The sequence below is a fragment of the Cavia porcellus genome, unplaced genomic scaffold (assembly GCF_034190915.1).
Source record: "Cavia porcellus strain 051 isolate PalLab524CR breed Dunkin Hartley unplaced genomic scaffold, mCavPor4.1 scaffold_15, whole genome shotgun sequence".
NCBI classification, from domain to species: Eukaryota; Metazoa; Chordata; class Mammalia; order Rodentia; family Caviidae; genus Cavia; species Cavia porcellus.
Genome location: NW_026947498.1, coordinates 65,186,621 through 65,210,475, shown reverse-complemented (window position 1 = coordinate 65,210,475; position 23,855 = coordinate 65,186,621). Strand labels below are relative to the sequence as shown.

Here is a 23,855-nt window from a genome sequence, read left to right as displayed (position 1 = left end):
TTTTTACACTTTCTTACTGACCAGTGATTTCATATTTATTCTTTAAAGGGAAAAAGGAAGGGAATAGGTCCCAAACTAGTAGTTTTTCTCTCTGTTATGGTGAAATCAAGGTAACAGGGAAATGGATTAAGGGAAGGTTATTAGGACTGCTGAGGTACAATCAATATTACCACTGTTGACGAGAGCACAGCTATATAACTTAGAGCTAACATTGCCAATCACTGTACCAAGTGCTTTTACATATTTTATCTTCCTTAACAACACTTGACACAACCACACCTCATATCTATGAATAGCTCCTTCATAAGCATCCTTGTAAAGTTCCTCCAAGAGAGATCACACCTTTTGATCTCTGGTTACTTCGATATCAAAACTTTTATTCCCTATATGTATCGTACATAGCTGTTCACTCCCTCTGTTTTACTCTAGAAGGGTCAGTTCTGAGACTCCTCTTTGTTTTTCTGGTTGACAGGCAGTTTTACTCAGATATTCACCTTAAGTGTTAATTTCTGCCCTGGGCACACTTCCTGTCACTTAGGAACTGCATACCAAATACTTGAGTGGATTATCTTCTACACTAGACAGTTCTTACGCAGAAAGTCTGAGTCAGTGCATATGCAGCTTGTTTCAGTCTTTTCCTTATCAGAGAGATGTGTTCAGACAGGGCCGTGGATCATAGCAAGTCCACCCTCTGTGGTCCATTGGCTCACTGTGAAAGGTCAAGAATGACAGCTGTGGAAGTCAGTACAGAAGGCCAATGAGAAGGGTTGAAATGACTGATGTGTCAGATCTGAGTGTCCTGCTCTAAGAAACTTGTTAAGGTGAGCTGGTATTAGGTCTGAATGCGAGTGTGTTAAAGTCAATGCTTAGTTGCCAATGTTGGTAGCATCCATGTTTTTGATTACTAATTATTGCATTAGCCGTTCAATGTTGAAACTATTCTGTTCAACCAACAAGTGATAATTTTAGTTATGTCACTTAAACTCCTCTCATGGGTTCACTACAAGTTTATTCACTTTCACTTAGACTTGCAAGCCCACGACTGATAGACGGTCTCTTCTCTCTGAGTGGATAATACCAAGATAGCATATGCACGTTTTGGGGGCAACAGAAGAAAAAACTAAATAAATGTAGACATTATAAGGAGCTTTTCATTTTGGTGTATAACTATTGTGTGATTGTTCAACCAGAAACCTAATTCATGGTAGTGTAACAACATAATCATATCATTACTAGTGAAACCATGGAAACAACCAAGTCTGGTTCAGTGTTCAAATAGAAATTAAAGGTTCAGCTCACAAAAGAAATATCAAACGATCAGCTCAGTTACGATTTCTGAGCAGATATTCTCATACCAGTGAGGCTAGGTTACAGCTTTTTGCAGTTAAATACCAGTTGGACTGGTTGCACATTCCACATGATGCAGTACTTTTCAGGGAATAAAGATAATGAGGAAGTGACATTCTGCCTCACCCACAGGTGTGTACACAGGAGTGCAATGTTTGAATTTGGCTGTAGGTTAAAAATCAGAAGTGAGCTACCCCTACAAGAAGAATAAACCTCATCTATTAATGGCAGAATATGATAGGCAGTGATATAAAGAAAATAGTAAAAATATGCTGCAGTTATGAGAAATAGAAAAGACATTCTAATCATAATCTTCCATTAAAAGGTAAAAAGTGATGTTTAAAAACTTTTCCCACATTTTTGTGATTAAAATTTTGTAAATAGTGTGGAGACTTGGTAGATTCTTCTGCTTTATGAGAAGGACATATAAATTGCTAGTAACATTTTATCTTCTCTGGCGTTTTTGAACTTGTTATTGATCCTGGGTTTGGGGGAATAAGTATTGAAATATTGATACGTGAGTAAGTATAATGTATATTTTTGTGGAGTTGTCTAGAGATATCTATAACTGTTATGTGAAGCTTACAAACCTGCTAAAGTTGAGCACACATTTTGGTAGACTCACCACCGATATCTATTCAAAAACGTTTTTCAGACTGAGAAGCAGAGCGTAGTATTGTTATTGATGATTATAAACAATACCAAAGAGAGATTCATTCTTCGTAGGTTTCATTTTTGTCTCTATTTTTTATCATTTTCTGTACCTAAGAAAAATGAAAAAGACTTTTTCTACTTGCAATCTTGGTATACTTAAAATTACTGTACCTTGTGGGGTTTAAGTATGTAGAGATTTTAAAATAAAAACTTCTAGTATTGAATGGGTACAAATAATTTAGAATTTTCTAAGTGAAGGATGTATGTTGGGAACCATTAAAAATATAAGTGGCTATATTTTGTAAGATACTGTAATGATAGATATATTCCATACATATTTGTCAAAATACACAGGACATATAATGCGAGAGAATACTAAACTATCAGTGTTAGTTAGCAATATTATATCAATATTGGCTCACCAATTCAAGCAAATGTACCACATTAATGAAAAATATTCATAATGGGGGAGGTTAGAGTTGGGGGATTCAGGAAGTGGTGAAAAGCTAAACAAATTCATTGTACTTTCTGCTTAATTTTTCTGTTAGCCTAAGATTGCTTTCAATTTAAAAATTTCATTAATTTAAAAAATACCCCAATAAAAAACAAAGAAGCGTATACAATTTCTAAGCTAAAGGAGGGAAAAATGTTGTGTAAAAGAAGGTGAAATAGAACAGATAGGGCACATAACACCTAGAAAATAAGAGATTTAAACAACATTTTTAATTATATCTAAAAGCTTAAAAGCTTTACAGACGAGTAATAATGACAAAAAGTAAAGCTCAATTCTATGCTATTTATAGAAATACAACTACAGCTTAAGGACAGAGAATGTTTAAAAGTAGTAAGGATGGAAAAGAGATACCATTTATAAATTAACTAAAGTAAATTTAATATACTGTTGCAAAAATGTGCTTTTTAATGAAAAAATTCATTTTCCAGAAAGATATACAAACTCTAAGTTTCTATGTTCCTAGTAACGTAACTACAGACAGATACAGACAGCAAGAATCAACAGAACCAGAGCAGACAGGCAGATCACAATTGTATTAGAAGGTTTGAACAACATGTGTAGGAAGCTGGACTTAATGGATCTATTCAGAACCTGTCCCAATAATCACGAAGTAAACTTTTTTCCAAATCCATGTAATTCATTAAAAATAATGGACTGCATACATTTCCATAAACCAGTTTAACACATTGGAAAGATTTGACAATATCTAGTGTCCATGAGCAAAATGCAATTGACTTTAAAACAGAAAGCCAACTGCAAAATCCTGGATCTAATAATTTATGTAAATAAAATGAGGTTCAAAAAATCATAAATTGAAGAAGTAATCATAATGAACATTATAAATTATTCTGAACTAAATAAAATAGCAAATTTAAATTTGTGATAAAGCTTTAAATATATAAATATATATTTTATATGTATTTCCTGTATGCAGTGTCAGATACTTTAAAATACAAACAGCAACTATACATTCTGGACAAAATACAATCCTGTCTGCTAAACAAATGAAAACAAAACAACCCACATTGTTTGAAGGCTCTGGGGACTAAACAAAGGCAGGATGATTTTGAGGGGAGAGTGTAAACCTGGAGCAGGTAACCCACATGGAATGAGCTCCCTATTTTAAAAACTTTGACACAATGACAGTCACAGCCACAGTCATGGAAGTTCAGGAAAACCCACTGATGGAAAACCCACTGTCTGCAGGTGGAAAAACCGGGATGGAGGAGTAGCCTAGTCAGATGTGGCCAGATGCTGATGAGTGATGGGGAACTCTAAAACAGAGGAGCTTCCTCAGTTCTGAATATGAACCCTGCACAAATCTCCAGCTGGCACTTGAAACATGTTGTAATAATACAGGTTGAAAACAGTGTACAAAAGCTTGAAGAATTCATATAAGATATGGCCCAGGGATCATGGCGAGATAGAGCTTACAGTTTGAATCTAACCATGTTAACATCCAGCTAAAATAAAAATATCAGTATTCATCAGAGGAACATGGCAGAACTCTGTCTGTACAACACTATGTTCAAAACATCCAAGATTGCCTAAAATTATCTTATTCATAGAAAACACATAAAATACAATTCATTCTAAATGAAGAAGAAAACCAACAGATGGCAACTCAAAGATGATACCATTATTAAGGTGACAGACCATGACTTTAAAGCAGCTGTGGTAACTTTGTTCAGTGAGGTAAGTGAAAACTCAGTGAAGATGAAGGTAAGTGCAGCAAACACCAGACGAGAAATACAAAATAGAAAAACAAACCACATAAAAATTTATCACTGAAAAATAATTTTTAAAAAGTCATTGGTTGAGTTTAATAGAAATGTATAGACAGTAGAGGATTCAGTGAACTGAAAAAAAATAAAGACAAAGAATTATTTCATTGGAAGAAGAGACACAAGTTGAGTCCATGAAGAGGGCATCGAGAATCTGGGGTACTAACCAAAGGTCTAACGAAGGGTTGTGTGAATTGTTAAAAGAGAAGGGAAAAAGTGAGAAAATGGAACAGAAAAATATATGAAGAAATGAGGGAAGACAATTTCCAAATTGTGGTTAAAGAAATAAATTTATAGAATCAAGTAGCTCAGCGAATTCCCCAAAAGGGTCAATATCAGTAAGCATCATGATCAAATTCCTGGAAACTTAAGATTAAAAAGATCATGAAGGCAGCCAGAGAAAACTGACATCTTACATACAGGGGAACATCAATCTGGACAAATGCAGACTCTCAGATATTACAAAGATTAAAAGGTACAGAAAGCACATTTTTAAAGAGTTGGGAGAAAATAATTAAATTCTGTATGCAGCAAAACTGCTTCATAAGAATGAAAGTAGAATAACTTTCAAATGAAGGAAAATAGTGTTTCTTGCTAAGAGTCTCACAATACTAGATATTCTAAAAAAAAACATTATCAAACTAGAGAAAAACAATTCCAGAAAGAAACTAGAAGTTCATCAATTAATGAAGAGAATTAAAAATATCAATCATCTGAACAAATGTAAAAAATAGTTTTCCTTTCACATTTTTCAAACACAAGATTAAAATAAACATGATTTTTACTGCCTTGAGGCCCTTTTCAGTTGTGTAGAAAGTTAATCTCTGGCAGTTTAACATCAAGGGTTGTAAGAAGGAAGTAAAATACGTATATTCTTGTGAAGGCTCTTTCTTTTATGTGAAATGGGACAATATTAACTCTAAGGGTTCTATAACATGTTAAGGGTACATAGAGTAATTCCTACAGAAATCATTAAAAAATTAGAAGTATACCTACAAAGCTAACAGATTAATTAAACAAAATACTAAAATGATCCAAATAATCCAGAGAAAACGAAATGATAGAATTTTACAAAACAAAACAAACAAAAAACAAAAGATTTAAATTCAACTATATTGATACGTAGGTTAAATGTTAACATTCTGTACAAGGGATTCACAAACTTTCTAAGAAAGTGCTGATCATACACATTTGCAGAATATACATAATAAGGTACTTTCATCTTAAATTAGGAAATTATAACTGTAGGATATATTAGGTTTTGTAGTAACTACAACAAAAACCTCTAATAGATTTATAAAATACAAAAATAATCAAAGACCATCACTACAAAATTCAATATTACAAAACATGTACCTAGAAATCACTAAAATTAACAGAATATCAAAAATCTTTGTCCATCCTCTGTGACCTTGATACATGACTTGCTTCCCAATTTGATCCCCATTTAACCAATATTATATAAGCAACAATAGTTGTAATCTTATTGTTTGACCATAGTTTTACCCTACCTCACAGCTGTCCTGTGATTTTCCACTGGATCAATATTACCTAAGCAACTAGACTTATAATCTTATTGGTTGGTTACAGTTTTGGTCCCATCTTGAACCTGGCTCACTTTGTTGCTTAGCTCAGTGAAACACCCTTGAAAAGTGGGGTGGTAGGCAACCCACTTGCCAGGCCCCCTTCTGTCTCTCTTAAAAGAAACTTTCTTTCATTCAATAAATTATTCCTACCCTAAGAATGAAACAAAAAACAATAGTAAATTGCTAAATTTCCCTAATTTTTAAAAATGTAAATGGATTAAATTCTCCAAAAGACAGTCAATGAATAGATTAACATACAGGATGCCTACAAAGAGACCAACTTTAGCCTTAAAGACATGCAGATAGATTGAGCAAAGATGGCAGATAGATAACAGCAGGCTACAGAGGCTCCCAGAGATAGTCAACTTAGAATTCAACATAATACAGCATGGGGAGTCCCAAACAGAGGGAGATGAATTCTCTCATCCCAAGAAGAAACTAAGGTGAGAAGAACCAATCAAGCATATAGTCCCAGTGCTACTACTGGAACAGCTAAAGGTTCAGTGGGTTCAGTGCTTCTGCTGCAGTGCCCAAAATTTCATGGTGGTGACTTAACGAGCTGTCCAAAATCCTGCCACGTCAAAGCACTGAAAATGCAGTCACACTGAGGTCAGGGGTCAGCAAGCCAAATGGAGAGCTGAGCTAGTGAGGATCCTGCATTGACCTGTGCTGAGTGATGGGAATAAAACCATTCCACAAAGGAAGGGGCTCCAACAGATGACATTCTGGGACCAGGCAGGACTGGCAGGAACAAGGGGCAGTAGTGACTTCAGTCAGTTGTTCCCTTCCTGAAGGGGATTGGTGGAATGAGCTTGGCCAGGGTCACGCGACCTGGCTGAGACCCAATAGGTTGGTTATCCAAAATCAATTCCCTATGGCGGCAGTGCACACTAATACAGTGAAGGCCTCAGCAGGTTGAATGATCTGGAGGGGAGGGGCAGCATATGCAATTCACTAGCACACTGCAATGGGAAGGATCCAATAAGATTACATCTAGCCAGTGTGCTTCAGGAGATTTTTAAACAAAAAAGAAAGAAACTGGGGCCTCCTGGAAGAAACAAACAAACAAAAAAAAAAAATGGAAAGAGGAAGCAATAACAAAAAGTCCCCAGGTCCCAACCCTGAGAACACTGACCCAGGACAGGTAAATAGAAAGGAAAATGAGGACAGCAAACATGCAATATCAGACACAGCACCAGTGGACATAAAGAGATATCTTTGGGGCCTCATAGACAAGTTCAAAAGGGAAATATTTAGCCAAGTAAAGCAAAATATAAGATGATTAATAAAAGAGATGCTGAGCACCCCTCAAGAAGACACAGACAAAAATGGAGGAACTCAAACAAAGGAGAGAACTATTTGATGAAGAATATAAGGAAAATATATAATATATGAAGCAGATTCAAAGAGATTACCAGGAAATTAAAAACTCTATGCAAAGGTGGCAAAACTGCTTGAAAGAAACTAAGGATAGATGATCCAAACTAGAAGACAGGTTTGCCCTGTGGGATTATGAAAAAAAAACTTTTTAAAAATAACAAGGAAACAAGCAGTAACAATACAAAGGCTAGAAGACAATAAAAGGATCTATAACTTGAGAATAAAGAATGTGACATAAGAAGCAGGGATACAAACAAAGGAACTACAAAGGCTATTCTCAGAAATAATGAAGGAAAACTTCCCAAACATAGGAAAAGGAAATGATATTCAGATGTATGAGGCATACAGAACTCGAGCCACCTACAACCAAAACAGAGCTACACCCAGATATATAATAATCAAGATCCCGGAAATTCAATACAAGAACAGAATAACCTATAAATACAGGCCCATCTTGACACAAACCATCAAGTCAAGAAGAGCCTGGAGCAAGATATTCCAAGCCCTGAAAGAAAACAACTCCAGCCCAGATTGATATACCCTCCTAAATTGTCTCTAAATATTAATGGAAAAACAAGATGCTTTCAAAACCAAGAAGAACTTGGGAAATTCGCAACCACCAATCCAACCCTACAGAGAATATTGCAGGGCATTCTAGAGAGAGAGAAAAGTACTAGGATTCCAGGAACAGTGGCAGAGAGGCCTCAATGAATGGAGCAGAAAACAGAATGATGAAGACAGACAACAGATGGCAAAAAAAGAGCATAACAGAAATGAGGCAGAGAAGGTTGATAATCTTTAATATAGATGGCCTTGATACACTAAATTAAAAAAAAAGAACCACACATAGAGTAGATCAGGAGGTAAGGTCTACAGAGATGCTATTTATAGGAAACATAATTAACATGAATGATCTGGAGGGGAGGGGCAGCATGTGCTGCCCCTGTTTGCAACTCACTAGCACACTGCAATGGGAAGGATCCAATAAGATTACATCTAGCCAGTGTGCTTCAGATTTTTAAACAAAAAAGAAAGAAACTGAAAAAGAGTACATGGACTGAAAATCAAATATGAGAAAACAATGCTCTATGTGACAGAGAACCAGAGAGTAATAGGGGCAACTAGTCCAGTATTTGTGGATAGGTTGGAAAGATAGGCTTTAATAGGTAAAGGAAAACAATTAGAGATCAAATCTAGAAGAGAGAAGGTTTGTAATCACTTAGGTAAACAGCAGGTTCTGCCCCCTCCCAATTTAAAACCAAGGGTCTTGATGAGACCCCAAAACGCACCTTGGGGAAGTGAAAGGGTAGGGAGAGTCTTAAAAAAGATAGCAGAAGATATTGTTAATATTGTATCAGGATTTAAACCCACATTACTTGCCCCCTCTGCTTAGATTTTATTCTTTTTTTTGATAGAATTTGTTCTGTCCCAGTTGTCTACTTGCATTAGATTTGAGGGTACAGACAGCTACCCTCAAAACACTTGGATATAGCACAGTAATCATCTTTAATTTCCTATTAACTTAATCTGGAGCCCTGTATGACTTATACTGTCTTATCATGACTGATCTTAGTTAAATCTTGTTTGTTTGATTGCTGTTTGGTATTGACAGATTTTATTCAAAACTGATATGATTGATAGTAACAAGTCTGAGTATAGGCAACTACACTGAAGATGACAAGACTCACTATGATACACATTCTGGTTTTATTACTGCCTGTTTTTGAAGTTTTATACTATATACAAAGTTGTGTTTTTATTATAGTGTTATGTACTGATATATTCAATTATACTATGTCTGATGATGTAGCCAGTTCTATTGAAGATAACAAGAGACAACACAGGAACTATGGTAGAACTACTTGTATACTCCTTGGTAGTACTCCTTGTTTTATATCTTTTTTGTTTTGTGTGTTTGTAGGCATATGTTTTGTTTTGTTTTGTTTCTCCAACATAGAAAGGATAGAAATACATATTAAGACTCATGCATGTGTAGAACCTATAAACAGTTTTTGAGAACTCATCTTATGACACATGATGAAATGAACAAATACTTTGAAGAAAAAGACACACTAAAATACCCAGTGCTGATCCTGGAGTGTCATAATGTGAAACCCAGCAATACTATTATTCTTTGTTCAGAGTGATATTAGCCTGCTTGGGTTTGTTCAATCTCAACATAATTAAAGATATGGATAACTGCATGTATGTTTAAGTGTATAGGATTGATAACCATATTTCTGAGTTTTTATTGGGTAGTTGAACAGAACTGGTTGCAGTCTCACTGTTTGAATCCCCACTTTATATGCTCCACTTTAGTATATTGAATAACTATTTATAAGAGGACAATCTGTAATCATCAATTAGTGATTTCTTGTTGCTTATTTTTTCTTTGAAAGTATATATTATTTCTAGCTGTTTTCTGTTTTGTTTAGTCTTTCTTTAAATAAAATGTTAAAAAAAGAAAAAAAACCATGCAGATATACTAGTGGATGAAGAGTGAAGGGATGCAAAAATAATCTCCAGGAGAGCAGAGATATCTATTCTTATATTAGACAAAGTTTAAACCAAAAATAGTAAAAGAAACAAAGATGGTCATTACATAATAAAGAGGCTAACTCATAGGGGGATGTTATATGTAAGTATGCACCCTTATTGGAGTACCTAAATATTTGAGTATGTATAGTAAATCTGTAGGGTGAAATAATGCTATAATAAAAAATAGTAGGGGATGTGACTCCAATTTAAATAATAGATAGATAATCCACACAGAGAGTCAACAGAGTCACAAGGATTTGAACAAAAGTGTACTAAAATGGACCTAACAGAGTAAGTGCCACTATGCAATGGGAAAGAGCCCCAGCCAGAAGAGAAACTATACCTTTCTGTGAGCCAGCCGGTGCATGGGGTGAAAAACCAGTAGACCCCCACCACCCCACTGCCCCATGATCTGTGATTCGTGATTCACAGGACTGGGTAAGACAATAGCAACTCTGGGAAGGGAATACCTTGATGCTTGTATTGTTTGGTTGATTCTGCAGGCTGGAGCTGGGGGTCAGGCATCTACTTAAAAAATGGCAGTGTACATTGTGTCAACTGTAGGGGATTTCCTTCTGTCCTATTTTTGAAATCAAATGTTTAGTTCCATTTTACTGTTTTGTTTTATTCCTACATTTGGTAACTTGAGCAACTATTTTGATGATAACAATGTACAGTATTTGTGTGTATGTGTGTGTTTAAAAGTTAATTCTTTTTTTTAATTTTGAAGAGAATAGAACCAAATGCAATAAAACAGAATAGATTCAATCAAAACAAAAGAATGACTGTGGCACAGGACTTCAAAACAAGATAAAAAGAAATCAATAATGGCCACCATAATATATCTTGTTATCTTCAAAATAACTATCCATATTATCAGGCATAATAAAATCAAAAGAGAACAGAATAAAATGAATCAAAACAAAACAATGAAAGCAATACAGGACTTTAAAACAAGATACGAGAAAAACAACAATGGCTACCATAATGCATCACATCTTGTTATTGTCAAAGTAGCTGCCTGAACCATCAGACATAATAAAATCAAACAAAATAGAATAAAATAAAAAAACAAACAATAAAAGCAACACAGAACTTTGAAACAAGATAATGGCTACCATAATATATTTTGTTATCTTTGAAGTAGCTGTCCATACCATCAAATATAATAAGATCAAACAAAGCAAAGCAATAAAGCCAAGCTAAACAGAACAATGAAAACAATACAGGGTTTCAAAAGCATGTTAATGGATCAACAATGGCCAGTGCCTTCTCTTTTTAGACATTTCCTCCCTTTTTACTTTCACAATACTTTGCACAATATTGTGCATTTTGGATCTCACTAACTCCTTTAGTTTTTTTATACTATGGACACAATACAATATTCACAATTTCACCCATGAACATGATCTCAAGGTGTATCCATTTACGTACAAGAGCCTCAAGGTTATCTTTCTAGCTGAGTATTTTTGCTTTGTATAAAAATGCCATATCTTTCTTATTTATTCTGCAGTTGATGGGCAAGCTATCCCAACTTTTTTGGTTCCCTGTCACATAGAGCATTTTTCCTTTCCTTTGATTTTCACTGTATGAATTTTATTTTTTTGTATGTTGATGGATCCTATCTCCTGATCCATTCTGCTTGTGTGTGTGTTTTTTTTTTATTGCTGAATTGAGGCCCTCTACATTAATATGTACTGGCTCATCTCTACCATGCTATTTTCCTGCCATTGGTGCCCAGTTTTCCCCTTCACTCAATTGTGTCCCATTCAGTGATTCCCCTCTGCTGCTGCTTCTGGAACTGTGGTCATAGAATGTCCTCAACCAACCCTCTTTGTAGGATTGGTTTTGTGGTCATGAATTCCTTCAGTTATTCTGTGTCATGGACGTATCTTGTTTCTCCATTAATTTTTAAGGATAGTTTTTCAGGGTACATCAATCTCGGTTGGAAGTTGTTTTCTTTCAGGACTTGAAATACTTCAGCCTCTTCTTGACTTGATGATTTGTATTGAGAAATCTGCCGTGACTCTGTTGGGTTTTTCTTTATAGGTGATCTGTTTCTTTTCCCAACAGCTTTTGATATTCTGTTCTTGTGTTGAATTTCTGGGATCTTGATTATTATACGTCTGGGTGTAGATTTATTTTGGTTATTGATAGCTGGAGTTCTATATGCCTCACTTGTCTGAATGTCACATGTTTTCCCATGCTTGGGAAGTTTTCTGCTATTACTTCTGTAGATATACTTTTTATGTCATTTGCATTAATTCCTGCTTTTTTGCTGACTCCTATTGTTTTTAAATTATTGTTCTTTGCACTGTATGGGAGCTATTAAATTATTATTTCCCAGTTCATTGTTATTTTTAAGATTTTTCCTTTCATCATCGCAAGCTACAAACCTGTCTTCAAGGTCTGAAAGTCGGTTTCTTTCAAGCAGTTTTGCCAGCTTTTAATGGAATTTTTATTTTTCTGGATATCTCTTTGAATCTGTTTCATGTATTCTAAATCTTTTTTTATATTGTTACTTCAAGATTTCCCTTATTTTCCTAAGCTCCTCTCTTTTTTAATCCACATCTTCTCTAGAGGTGCTTAGCAAATCTTTTATTATGTTTTCCTTTTCTTCTTTTCCCTGAGATAGCATTTCTGTTCTAATTTCTTTTACAGCCTCATTAAAGTTGTTTCTATACTTCAGATGCCATCACTTTAGAAACTTCCGGTGTGTGACTCATGATCTCTTCTGTGTTTACATCTCCTGGACTTGCTCTACTTGGGTTGGAGGCCAAAGACTGCTTTTTGCTTTTTGTCTTGGCATTTTCTTGGGTTCTTCCAGACAAGTGGGTGGATAGTGGGGTTCCAGGAGCTTCCTGCATTGGCTATAATTTCTCCTAAGCATGATTGGTTCTGCTGGCCAGTGCTGGCTGTGGGTATCTGATGGTAGCCACTGGTGTGGGGCTGGCTTCTGCTTCTGCTTTTCCCAGCCTGTGTGGGCCCCCCAGTGGTGGCTGGAGTGTGGATGGGGGTGAGGCTGGCCACCACCTCCAGACCTGAGCTGATTACTGGCTGGGGGTCTCACTGGTAATGGCCAGAGTGCACCACAATGTGCAGTATTGTTCTCACTGTTTTGCTTTGCTCCAATTCATTGTTTTATTTTATTCAATGTTATGCTGTCATTAGCTTTATTCTGTTTTGTTTTGTTTGATTTTGCTATGTCTGATGGTATGGACAACTACTGTGAAAATAGCAAGATACATTATGATAGCCATGGTTGATTTCCTGTTGTCCTGTTTTGAAGTTCTGTACCACTTTCACTGCTGTGTTTTGATTAGCTTTATGCTGTTTTCCTCTCTTTAAAATAAAAACAGCAACAATAGTGAAACCCCCCCCAAACAATAAATGGACCTAACAAACATTTCATCTTATAACAGCAGATACATATTCTTCTGAAGAGCACATGGAATATTCTCTACAATCACAAATTAGGCAACCAAGCAAGTGTTAATAAATTTAAGAAGACTGAAATCACATCAAGTACTTTTTGTGACTATAAAGCAGTGAAATTAGAAATAATGGAAGAATTTTGGAAAATTCACAAATACATGGAAATTAAACAACATCTTCCTGAACAACCAAAAGAAATCAAAGAAATTAAAAGAGGAATTTAAAAAATCCTGTGACAGAGTAGTGAAAATAAATATAGTAAAACTTAATGAGCTACAACAAAAGTAATTCTGTGAGGGATGTTTATAGCAATGAATGCCTATATCTTAAAAAATGATTTCAAATAAATAACATTATATCTTATGGTACTAGAAAAGAAAGAACAAACCCAAAATAAATAGTATGAAGGAAACCATATCAGATCAGAAATAAGTGAAACAAAGTCTAAAAAGGCAATAAAAATATCAATGAAACTAAGAGTTGGTTCTTTAAAAAAAACAGATAAAAGTCAACAATCTTTCAGCTAGAACAAGCAAAATAAGACAGGAATTATATAAAATCATATGTGGAAGAAGAGACATTACAACTGATGTCACAGAAAAAAGTAGAGATTGAAGAATTTTTTATGAGTGGGTAGAGAACATTAAGTAAGATATGGGAGAACTTCAAGTGACCCAAAATACATGTAATTAGAATTCCCAGAGGAGAGAGTGGGAATAGAAAATTTTGGAAGAAATAGTGACTGACAAATTTCATGAAAACTGTAAGCCCGTAGCTCCAAAAAACACAAAGCATCACATGCAAAGAATGTGAAGAAAACTGCAATTATATTAGATAGGAGTGTACACTGGTTCCTTGAGTGTATATAATTTGACATTGTCTCTAAAACTGAACTTATGGCAATATTTTATATTGCTATAATTCCAATTAAACCAATAGAAAAGCATGCACATGTGCATCAAAAGATAAGTATACATGCATGTGCCCTGCAGTGTTACTTATAATCCCAAACTGAAATGTCTCACTCAGAATAGATAAAATAGAAATGAAAGGAAATGAGTAATACACATACTGAAACCACAAATATATTGTTGACCAAAAGAAGCCAGCCCCTAAGTAGGAGGTATCTAATTCTACCAATATGAAAGGCTAACTAAGAAGTCAGGATCATGGTTATTTTTTAATTTTTATTTTTGGTACTGGGGATCAAACTCAGGACCTCGAGCTTGCCAGGCAGGCACTTTGCTGCTGAGATAAATTCCTCGCCTAGATCATGGTTATTTTTTGAAGGATAAAATGTAGGGATTGAAAGTAGGGACTATGTGGATCTCTGAGGAACTAGTAATATTCTATCTCTTGATTGCTAGTTTTATAGATCGAATCACTTATCGTTCATCAATCAGACTGTTCAGTTATGATCTGGGAAAATTTCTATATGTATGCTGAAAAACTCTAAAAATGAAAATGAATATATTTTACAATTTTAGAATGAGGGAGAAAAATAATACAGTCATCTCAAAAGATCCAGATAAATAATCTGATAAAATTCATCATAAAAAATCTTAGAAAATATATCAGAAGGAAACCATCTTAACATGATTAACGGTATCTACAAATAAACATTACACTCAATAGAGAAATAGTAAAAAGCGATTTTTAAAGATTAACTATGGTGAATCAAAGTAGCTACTTCCATTCATGTCGATTATACTGGAGATCTCTGAATGGCGTACTAAATAGTTAATTGCTCAACAAAAAGATATGGTGCATTCAACATAGAATTTAATGAAGGTTTGTTCCTATCAGGGTTATTTTAAAAAAATTTGACACTGGGAATCACATGGAACAGTACAGTAACTCAGAGTTAGAATCAGATTTGACTAATGTTAGGACTAAACGATGAAGGGGAGAATGTTACTAGAATTCAGAAGAAATAGTCATGCAATATAAGATTCCTTGTGACACTTCCAAATAGTCAGACCCACGTGAACTCATAAGTAGTAGTCCAGGAAAGTGACCTTTCTCTCTCCTCCTCCACTAAGGTTTCACACTGGCTTTAACCTAACTGGAAATGAGAGGGACAAAAGCTGCTGATTTAGTCTCTTTAGAGTTGTCCTTTGTAAAGTAGAGAAGATAGGGATATGGATCTGATGGGTAAAAGAGCAGATATATAAATCATAAGAGAGCCAAATGGATATGGATCCAAAATAACATTGTTACTGTTTACAAATTGTATGACTGTACATGAAGAAAGATCTAAACACAGTATTAGTGCTAGTAAGGTGAGTTCAGTAAAGTTCCTAAGTATAAAGTTGACAAAAAATTAATTGTATTTCTAAATACCAGCAATCAGAGTCTGAAATCTAAAAATTTTCTTTTTACAATACTATTGAAAACATTAAACACCTATGAATGAAACTACTAAAATACATGCAAAACATTTAAGGAAATAATAAATATGCTGAGCCAACTTAAAGAAGATCTAAATAAAGAGAAAGGACAGCGGGTTGGAAGTATTCATTTTAAAGCCCTAGCTTCTCCGCTCCCCTCCCCCAGACTGAATACAACCACAATAAAAATCTCACTTGTGTGCTTGTGTGTGAATGTGTACATACATTTGCATAATTCAAAACTGATCTGGAAATGTACATTTCCAAAATATCCAACATATTTTTAGGTAGAGTTGTTCTACTACATATTAAGACTCATTGCAGTATGCCCTAATTAAGACCATCCTGTTCTGAACCAAGAGTAAACAATCTATATGATTAAAATACTTTTTTATTAAAAGTTGCTTAATTAAGTTGGTATTTGCTTGGAAGAAAATGAAATGTGACTCCCCCCAAACCAGTTCCAAATCTATTGTGGAAAAAAAATGTGCAGCAAAAAACCAGACAAACAAACAAAACTAATGCCTCCCACTTTAAAAAATCAGTCACAGGGGCTGAGGATTTAGCTCAGCGGCATAAGCGCCTGCTTTGCAAGCAGGCAGTCATGAGTTCGATCCCTGGTACCGATAAAAAAGAAAAAGAAAAAAAAAATAAATAAAATAAATTATTAAAAAAAAACCAATCACAAGCAAACTTTTTCAAGATAATATAGGAAACCACAGTCAGGAGTGTGGGAGGGATCTCTAAAATAGGACACTAAAGAAAAAGACTGTTAAATTTGACTATATTAAATAGTTTCTGTTTTTTAAAAGGTAGATTTAAAGTCACCCCCCTTCTCACTACTGCACTTGACTAGTCTAAAAAAAAAAAAGGTAGATTTAAAGTCTTTTAGTGGGGCTGGAGATTTAGCTCAGCAGCACAAGCACCTGCCTTGCAACCAGGTGGTCGTGAGTTTGATCCTGGTACCGGTAAAAAAAAAAGTCTTTTAGTATAGGCAAGAAAAAGACAAATAATCAAATAAATAGTATCTCCAAATGGTCAGTAAGCAAATGAAAACATATGCAACTGCTTTAGTAATAAGGCAAAAGCAAAATGAAATAATTTTCATTGTTCACCTACAGTTATGGTGTGTATCTAGATGTTCTCCCAAAACCTGATGTGCTCAAAGGTGGGGAGTTTGGGATCTGGCTAGATCTCAGGCATGACGCTGAGATTTAGAGTGCATGGTACTAAATTAGCCTGTTGACTGGAATTACCAAGGTTCTGGGCAGCACCACCCAAAAGGCTGATAGCCTGGATGGGGTAAAAGAGAGGCTGGCTCCTGTCAGTGCTTGCTCTTCACTGCCTCCTGGCTGCCATGCTCTGGACTGTTTTTCATCTCTTGTGCCCCCCTGCCATATTGGCCTGCCTTGGCACCAGCTGACTGTGGGCTGAAACTTCTGCAAACTGTGAGCTAAATAAACCTTTCTTCCTTTAGCTTGTGGATGTTAGGGTATTTTATCTAAGCAATGAAAAAAGTAACTAAGGTATCCCCCAAAACAGATACTGCCATAAGCACTAATAACAGGGAACACTGGTAGGATAGAGAAAAATGAAACTCTCACATGATGATGGTGAGAATGCAGATAGGTACAATCACTCAGGAAAATTGTTTGCAATAATCGATTAAAGCTAAGCCAACACGATGCTCCACAGTCAAGCATTTACTCTTCCTCTACATGCTTGAGAAATGTCCAAGAGACAGGTACAAGAAAGCTTATAGCAAAGTATTTTGTAATAGCTCCAAGTTGGAAACAACTTGTGTGACAAAAAAAGAAAGAAAGAAGGAAAGAAAGAAAGAAAGAAAGAAAGAAATGTTACACATTACATTCTACACAATGAAGCACAACCACATGCAATGGGTGGATCAGTCTCACAGGCATAATTTTGAACAAAAGAAACCAGAAAGAAATGAACACAGAGCATATGGGGTTCCCTTAGGTACAGCATGAAAACTAACATTTAGGGGCTGGGGATTTAGCTCAGCAGCATAAGAGCCTGCCTTGCCAAGCATATGGCCGTGAGTTCGATCCCTGGTACTGATAAAAATAAAACAAAACAAAAAACTAACATCTAAACAAAAGTATGTCACGCTTCGTGTTTAGCAGTAAAATCATAAAGAATAACGAAGAGATTATAAAGGTTGGAGTAGTAATTAGTTCTGGGGGAGTAATAATTATAAGGGAAGGGAGATGGGCTTCTGGGATGCTTAATTTTTAGAAATTTGAATATTTGTAACATATATTTACTGTATGTTAATTAGGAGTGACACAACTTGTTATATAATTTGCTATATATGCTATGTTTGGCAACCATAAGGATAAAAAGGTTGTTTCTTTTCTCCTATTCCATACCTGCTTCAGCATAAAAAGCAAGGGGTCCTCTGGCTTTTCGTAGACTAAGTTTTCAGTGATCTGCTGAGAGAGTATAGGCTTCACATTTTAGTTCTGAGAGAAAGGGATCCAGTTAGGTTACAGCTGATCAATTTTTCAAAAAATTTAAGAATCCCTACAAAGAAACAACTTTCTTAGTGCTAATAAAGCAAGCAAGTTAAGATGAAATTTGAAGGAATAAAAATTTAATTATAAATAGTAAAAATAGTAGTTTCCAAGATCAAAAAAGTAGTAAGGAAAAGTTGGTAAAATCATTGCTTTCAGAATTGTGATCTTGGTAGACTGATAATAAATTGCCTCTTTTGAGAGTAGGTGAAGAAATATCCTTCAAATAAAAATTGAAAATGCTGTGTCATCTCACATATAATGTTGTTTCGGAGACATTTGATTCTAAAAGGTAAAAGTTACGTTTAGCCACAATATTAAAAGAAAAAGAATACATTGTGTTTCAGAAATTCACTTCCACATGTTTTTGCAGTTATAAGATAACTCAAAAATTATAATAAACATATTTCTCACTTGTATAAAATAATAGACAAATATCAGATATAAAAATATTTAGCTATGTTTAATGTATCTATATTATTTAGTTATGTTTCACATATATTTCTACTTAAACACATACTACTTTTTCTTATAACAATGTTTCATGCATAAGCATCAATCGTTGAAAGATGAAAATTACAGAATGTTTAAAATTCTACTGTTTTCAATTGCTTTTGTCTTTAGGTTTAACAAGTGATAGTTCTTTGATTAAAGACAGAAACTCAGCCTAAAATCTCAGCCTTTCCTAAAGGACATTGTAAACAAAGAATGGTGTAAAGCAAGGTTAATGAAGGAGTTATCGCTTACTCTAATTTCATATGAGGAATCTGAAGTTATGAATTTAGTAATTTTCCTCAAATCACAAAGATAAAATTAGAATTTGAGCCAATTGGCTAACAGATCACAATATTCTTTTTCCTCTATGTCTTGCTTTACATGATTTGGTTTCAATGTTTTCATTTGAGGTGGGCTATTCTAATTTTACACCTTTCTGATTTCAGAATTACTTCATGTAGCTATGTTATTATATACATATTTGTGTATTGTCAGCTAAATAACCTTAACATGAAAATAAACATTCTAAGCAAACAAAAACAACACACCCAATACCCACTCTCTTCCCCTCCACCAATAAAGCTGTGGTAATCTCTTGTGGTTTGATATTGGCCAAGGAGTTATCATACCTTAAAAGCAACTGCAATGTTATATCCTAAGATTTATACTTTCTAGAATAGGAAACAATTTTTAACCTTTCCTTTTTCCTTCTCAGTTAAAGAGTGTATGTTATTAGATGGTGAAAAGATTCATCATCATTTGAAAGAATTGAGTTACTGCCTGGAAAGCCCTTTATTGTCCTTTTTAATTGCCAATATTTTGTCCTTTTTTCCTAAAAGTTAAAACTTTTAATTCTTGGCCAATGTATCAACCATCCTACCTCACCTCTCATCCCTCTGGAGGACTTAATATTATGGTATCAATTCTTGATATTTATCATCTACTATTTTTGGTAAAAAAAATCCAGTTAATATACTTCTCATTTAGACAGATTATATTTCCCATGTTAAGAGCAAATACACTAATATATACTTTTTGAAAAGGTCACAATTAAAGAGAAGGATTGAGAGGTTTACCTGGAATATTTGCAGGATGTTGTGCTCCTCCATGTACTGGAGTGAAACTTCATAAGGATCTTCATAAATTATAGGGGGGAACCTCCCATCAGGAGTTTGCTTTTGTGTACAAGAAGTCCTTTCTTGCTTGAATTCTGAAAAATCATCCTGAAACTGAAACATTCCCCAAAGAATTTTTAATAAATCTAAAAACTCTGGAAATCTTTGCAGATGTAGTTATCAATGGGATCTAGTATTGATGGACTCTGAAAACCAGGAGCTGGAGAAAAGACGGACTGTGATGAGAGACCCAGCTCAGCTTCCAGGTGTGATGCATCTCACGCCCTGGTAGGTACCTTAGACATCATTAATCTATTTTGAATACTTTCCTTTCACAGAGACTACCAATCAATTCCAAATTCCCTTCTCTTGGTAGGAACCCAGATAGCGGAAATAAGTTAATGTAACAGTAGAAGAATCAGGACTTGAAACCCAAGTTCTTGGTTCATTAGACTTTTTGGAACAGCCTCAGAGTACCAAAGGAGATGACATATCTTTTTAGTTCCCCACACCTCCTTCCCCCCTTCCTGAGACTTATGGGTCACACATACTGCAACATGTGGGTTTATTCCTCATCTTTGGTCCAACATGTATTCTCCCACCCCCTGCCCTATGGCACTTCCACCGCCATCTTGGTCTCTAACCCCCAGCCAGTGCCCTTCTCACATACAGGTTTGATTTCTGTGGTTTGAGCTTTTTCATGAATGATATTAGGGTCCATTTTGAGAAAGATGGAGGGCAGTTTTTGACAAAAGGCTTGATCCTTTCCTTGGAAATTATCGGTGAATAGGGTATCATCTGAGAAGAAAGCTTGGCTAGTGGTTGGACTTTCACTGTCTGTTGAAAGCGTGGATTTGCGGTTTAGGAATTGGCCAGTCTCAAATTTGCAGTGCAGTGTTCTATAGTTATTCTCTTTGTCCTGGTTGCTGAACGGGGGAAATATTCTGTCCTCAAGCTGTTCAAGTGTTTTGTAATAAGATGGATAGTTTTCTTGTTGGTCGGCCTGTGCATCTATGAACTTATCTTCATTATAGTCTTCTCTCTCAATCATAAATTTATCAGTATTGATGTCAGGTTGGTAGATAGCTTGCTGGTCAGTGGCTTTAGTGGCTTGGTCATGCACTTCGTGAAATTTTATAGCCGTTCTATCCCCTTCTTGGTCAGATAAGATCAGCTCAGCTTTGTCAAGTCTCTCAACTATGCTGGGCAGTATGAGGTCAATCTGTCCAGAAGTTTCTTGGTTAAGCATTCTGTGTTGATCATCCTCAGATGCTCCTCCATTAGATGGCAGAGACAATGTGTCATCAGTCTGCTGGGAAGCTCTTCCTTTGGCCTGGCTAAACAATCTGTGGTCCACCTGCTCAGAAGCTCTTTTATCAGCCTGACCAGATGACTGGGGGGCTACCTGTTCAGAAATTCTTCTCTCAGCTTGGCTGGATGACATGTACCTCACTGGCTCAGAAGCTCTTCTGTCAGCTTGACTGGGGGCCCTGTGCTCTACCTGCTCAGATGCTCTTCTGTCAGGCTGGTTGGAGGATCTGTAGTTCACCTGCTCATAAGTTCTTCTGACAGCTTGACTGGCCAACATGTGGCCCACCTGTTCAGTTCCATAAGTTATACCATATGCTGTATCAGTAGCTTGGATCGATGTCTTGTCATCAGTTGGTTCAGGTGATTTTTGGCTAAATTGTTCATGTTCTGTATACCCAGTGTCTTCAGAATTTTTGTGGTTAGCTTGAGCAGGTATGATGTCTTTAGGCTGGCCAGATACTGTTTTGATACTTTGGTCAGTTACTCTATGGGCTGTGTGGTCGTCTGCATCACTTTTGGACTGGTTCTTCTGGTTGTCTTCTTCAAGGTTGTTAGTTGGACCAGCATTTGGGGCTGCGGCTGTGCTTTCATATTCCAAGGATTCAGAGGGATCTTCTTCTAGAAGCTCATCCATTTTCCGCCCAGTTCTTGCCTGCTTTTGGTTGCTGGGTGCTGGGGGTGGGCCTCAGTTGTCTAGGCAACCTTCCATCAGTAGACAGAATTCTAGCTTCTTTGTTCAGGCCTCTAAGGAGCCCTGGGGGAGTGGCGAATACCTTGCCTTAGGTCTGGCACCAGTCACTATCAAGGGAAAGACTGCTGGGGAAGGAGAGCGAGAAAGAGAGGGACGGACAGACAGACAGACGCAGAGCCACTAAGTGCCAGCACTGTGACTGCACAGTGTCAGTGTTAGTATGTGTGCCCACTAAGTGTTCTTTTTAAGATTCTAACCTATTTTGTGGTGATGCTACCAAATTATCTTCTTTTCATTTTTAAAAACCATTTCTCAGCACTGTCTTTACAGACTATGTCCATTCTTTTACAGTTGTGTCAGGAAGAGTGTATACTTCCTAACCATACTAATCTCTCTTCCCAGTAAAAGATTATAAACTGTGGAGTTAAGCCCTCTTATCCAGGTCATTCCTGCAGGAGCATCCTCTCCCTTGTCTCAGGAGCAGGTGTGCAGCTACTTTTCATTCCGTCCAGTAGGAGCATCAAGGCTTTAAAGAACTCCAGCACGAAGGTGTATTCTTGCTGAGTTAGACACCATCTATGACTGAACTGGCAGAGGACAGAGCAAGGATCCGGTAAGAATGGATATGGAAATGACATCATGTAGTGTCATAAGAGAAGTAAGGAGGGTTAGGAGGAGGCCCATCTGAGTTCCAGAAAGAAAAGGAGGAAGGAAAGTGAGAAAGGATACCAGAAGGTGGCTGGAATTCTGTATGCCTCATATATCAGAATATCATTTCCTTTTCCTATGTTTGGGAAGTTTTCCTTAATTATTTCTATGAAAAAACCTTTGTAGTTCCTTTGTTTGCACCCCAGCTTCTTCATTCACATTCTTTATTCTCAAGTTATAGATCCTTTTGTCATCTTCTAGCCTTTGTATTGTTATTGCTTGTTTCCTTGTTATTTTTTAAAAGTTTTCCCTTTCATACTCCCATACTGCAAAATTGTCCTCCAGTTTGGATAATCTATCCTTAGTTTCTTTCAAGCTGATTTGTCATCTTTCCGTAGAGTTTTTAATTTCCTGGTGATCTCTTTGAATCTGCTTCATGTAGTCTATATTATTTTATATTCTTCATCAAATGATTCTCTCCTTTGTTTGAGTTCCTCCCTTCTTCCATCTGTGTCTGCTTGAGGGGTGCTTAGTGTCTGTTTTATTAATCTTCTTATATCTTGCTTTATGTGACTAAATATTTCCCTTTTGAACTTGTCTATGAGGTCCTGAGGCTATCTCTTTATGTCCACTGGTGCCATGTCTGATATTGCATGTTTGCTGTTCTCATTCTCCTTTGTATTTACCTGACCTGGGTCAATGTTCTGAGGGTTGGGACCTGGGGACTTTTTAAAAATTATTTAAAGGGAAAAAAAGAAAAGAAATAAAAAAACAAAGCAGTAAAAGGGTGCAAGTAATACATAATTTCAAGAAAAAATATACAGTAAGAAGTCACTAGTTAATAGGTTACATATTGTCATCTTAGAAACAGTTGTCCAAATTATAAAATTAAAGCACATAAAGTGGACATTCATACAGTGAGTTTGCAGACAGTTCCACTCAATGATCCAACGAAAGCTCAGTAATATGGTTTTCCATCCTACACACTTAAACATACATGCAGTTATATCCTTTAGACCACGTTCCTTTCCTCTCTTTTTTACAATAACAATTACACTTTTGGGTTTTACTACTCCCACAGTTTATTACTTTTTTTGAAGAGAATAAAATCAAACGTGACTAAACAAATCAGAGTCAGAACAGAAGGATGGGCATAGTACTTGATGCAAAAATAGAATGCCAGGTGATCAAAAATTGTTACCATTGTACCTCTTGCTATTTTTAAAAAGAGTTGCCCATATCATCAGGAATAATAAAATTGACCAAAACAGTACAGAATAAGACCAATAAAACCTACACTGGAGATCTTACAGGATATCAAAAGAAGATGATAGTCAAACCATAATGGGCATCATAGTAAATCTTTTTGCCTTCAAAGTGGTTGTCTATACCCTCAAACTTGACACTATCAAACAAAATAGAATATAGTA

The 23,855-nt window shown here is 35.8% G+C and overlaps 1 protein-coding gene across 1 annotated transcript; it reads right to left on the bottom strand.

Annotated features, from left to right (window-relative positions):
* Window positions 1-2,009: 2,009 nt before the first annotated feature.
* Tex55 (testis expressed 55) lies at window positions 2,010-22,343 on the bottom strand. Its single transcript, XM_063225334.1, has 4 exons — window positions 20,446-22,343; window positions 19,737-19,889; window positions 18,022-18,084; window positions 2,010-2,111 (listed from the first exon to the last, which is right to left on the bottom strand). The coding sequence occupies exons 1-4, from the start codon at window positions 21,718-21,720 to the stop codon at window positions 2,061-2,063; spliced, it is 1,542 nt and encodes a 513-aa protein (XP_063081404.1). The 5' UTR covers window positions 21,721-22,343; the 3' UTR covers window positions 2,010-2,060.
* Window positions 22,344-23,855: the final 1,512 nt, after the last annotated feature.

Bases quoted from the DNA above. Each gene is read 5' to 3' on its own strand.
- Tex55 (XM_063225334.1), bottom strand. From the start codon at position 21,720: ATGGATGAGCTTCTAGAAGAAGATCCCTCTGAATCCTTGGAATATGAA. The intron at 19,890-20,445 runs GTATGTGAGAAG...GGAATGTTTCAG, and splicing joins AAACCACAGAAATCAAACCT to TTTCAGGATGATTTTTCAGA. The intron at 18,085-19,736 runs GTAAACCTCTCA...ATACTCTCTCAG, and splicing joins ACATCCTGCAAATATTCCAG to CAGATCACTGAAAACTTAGT.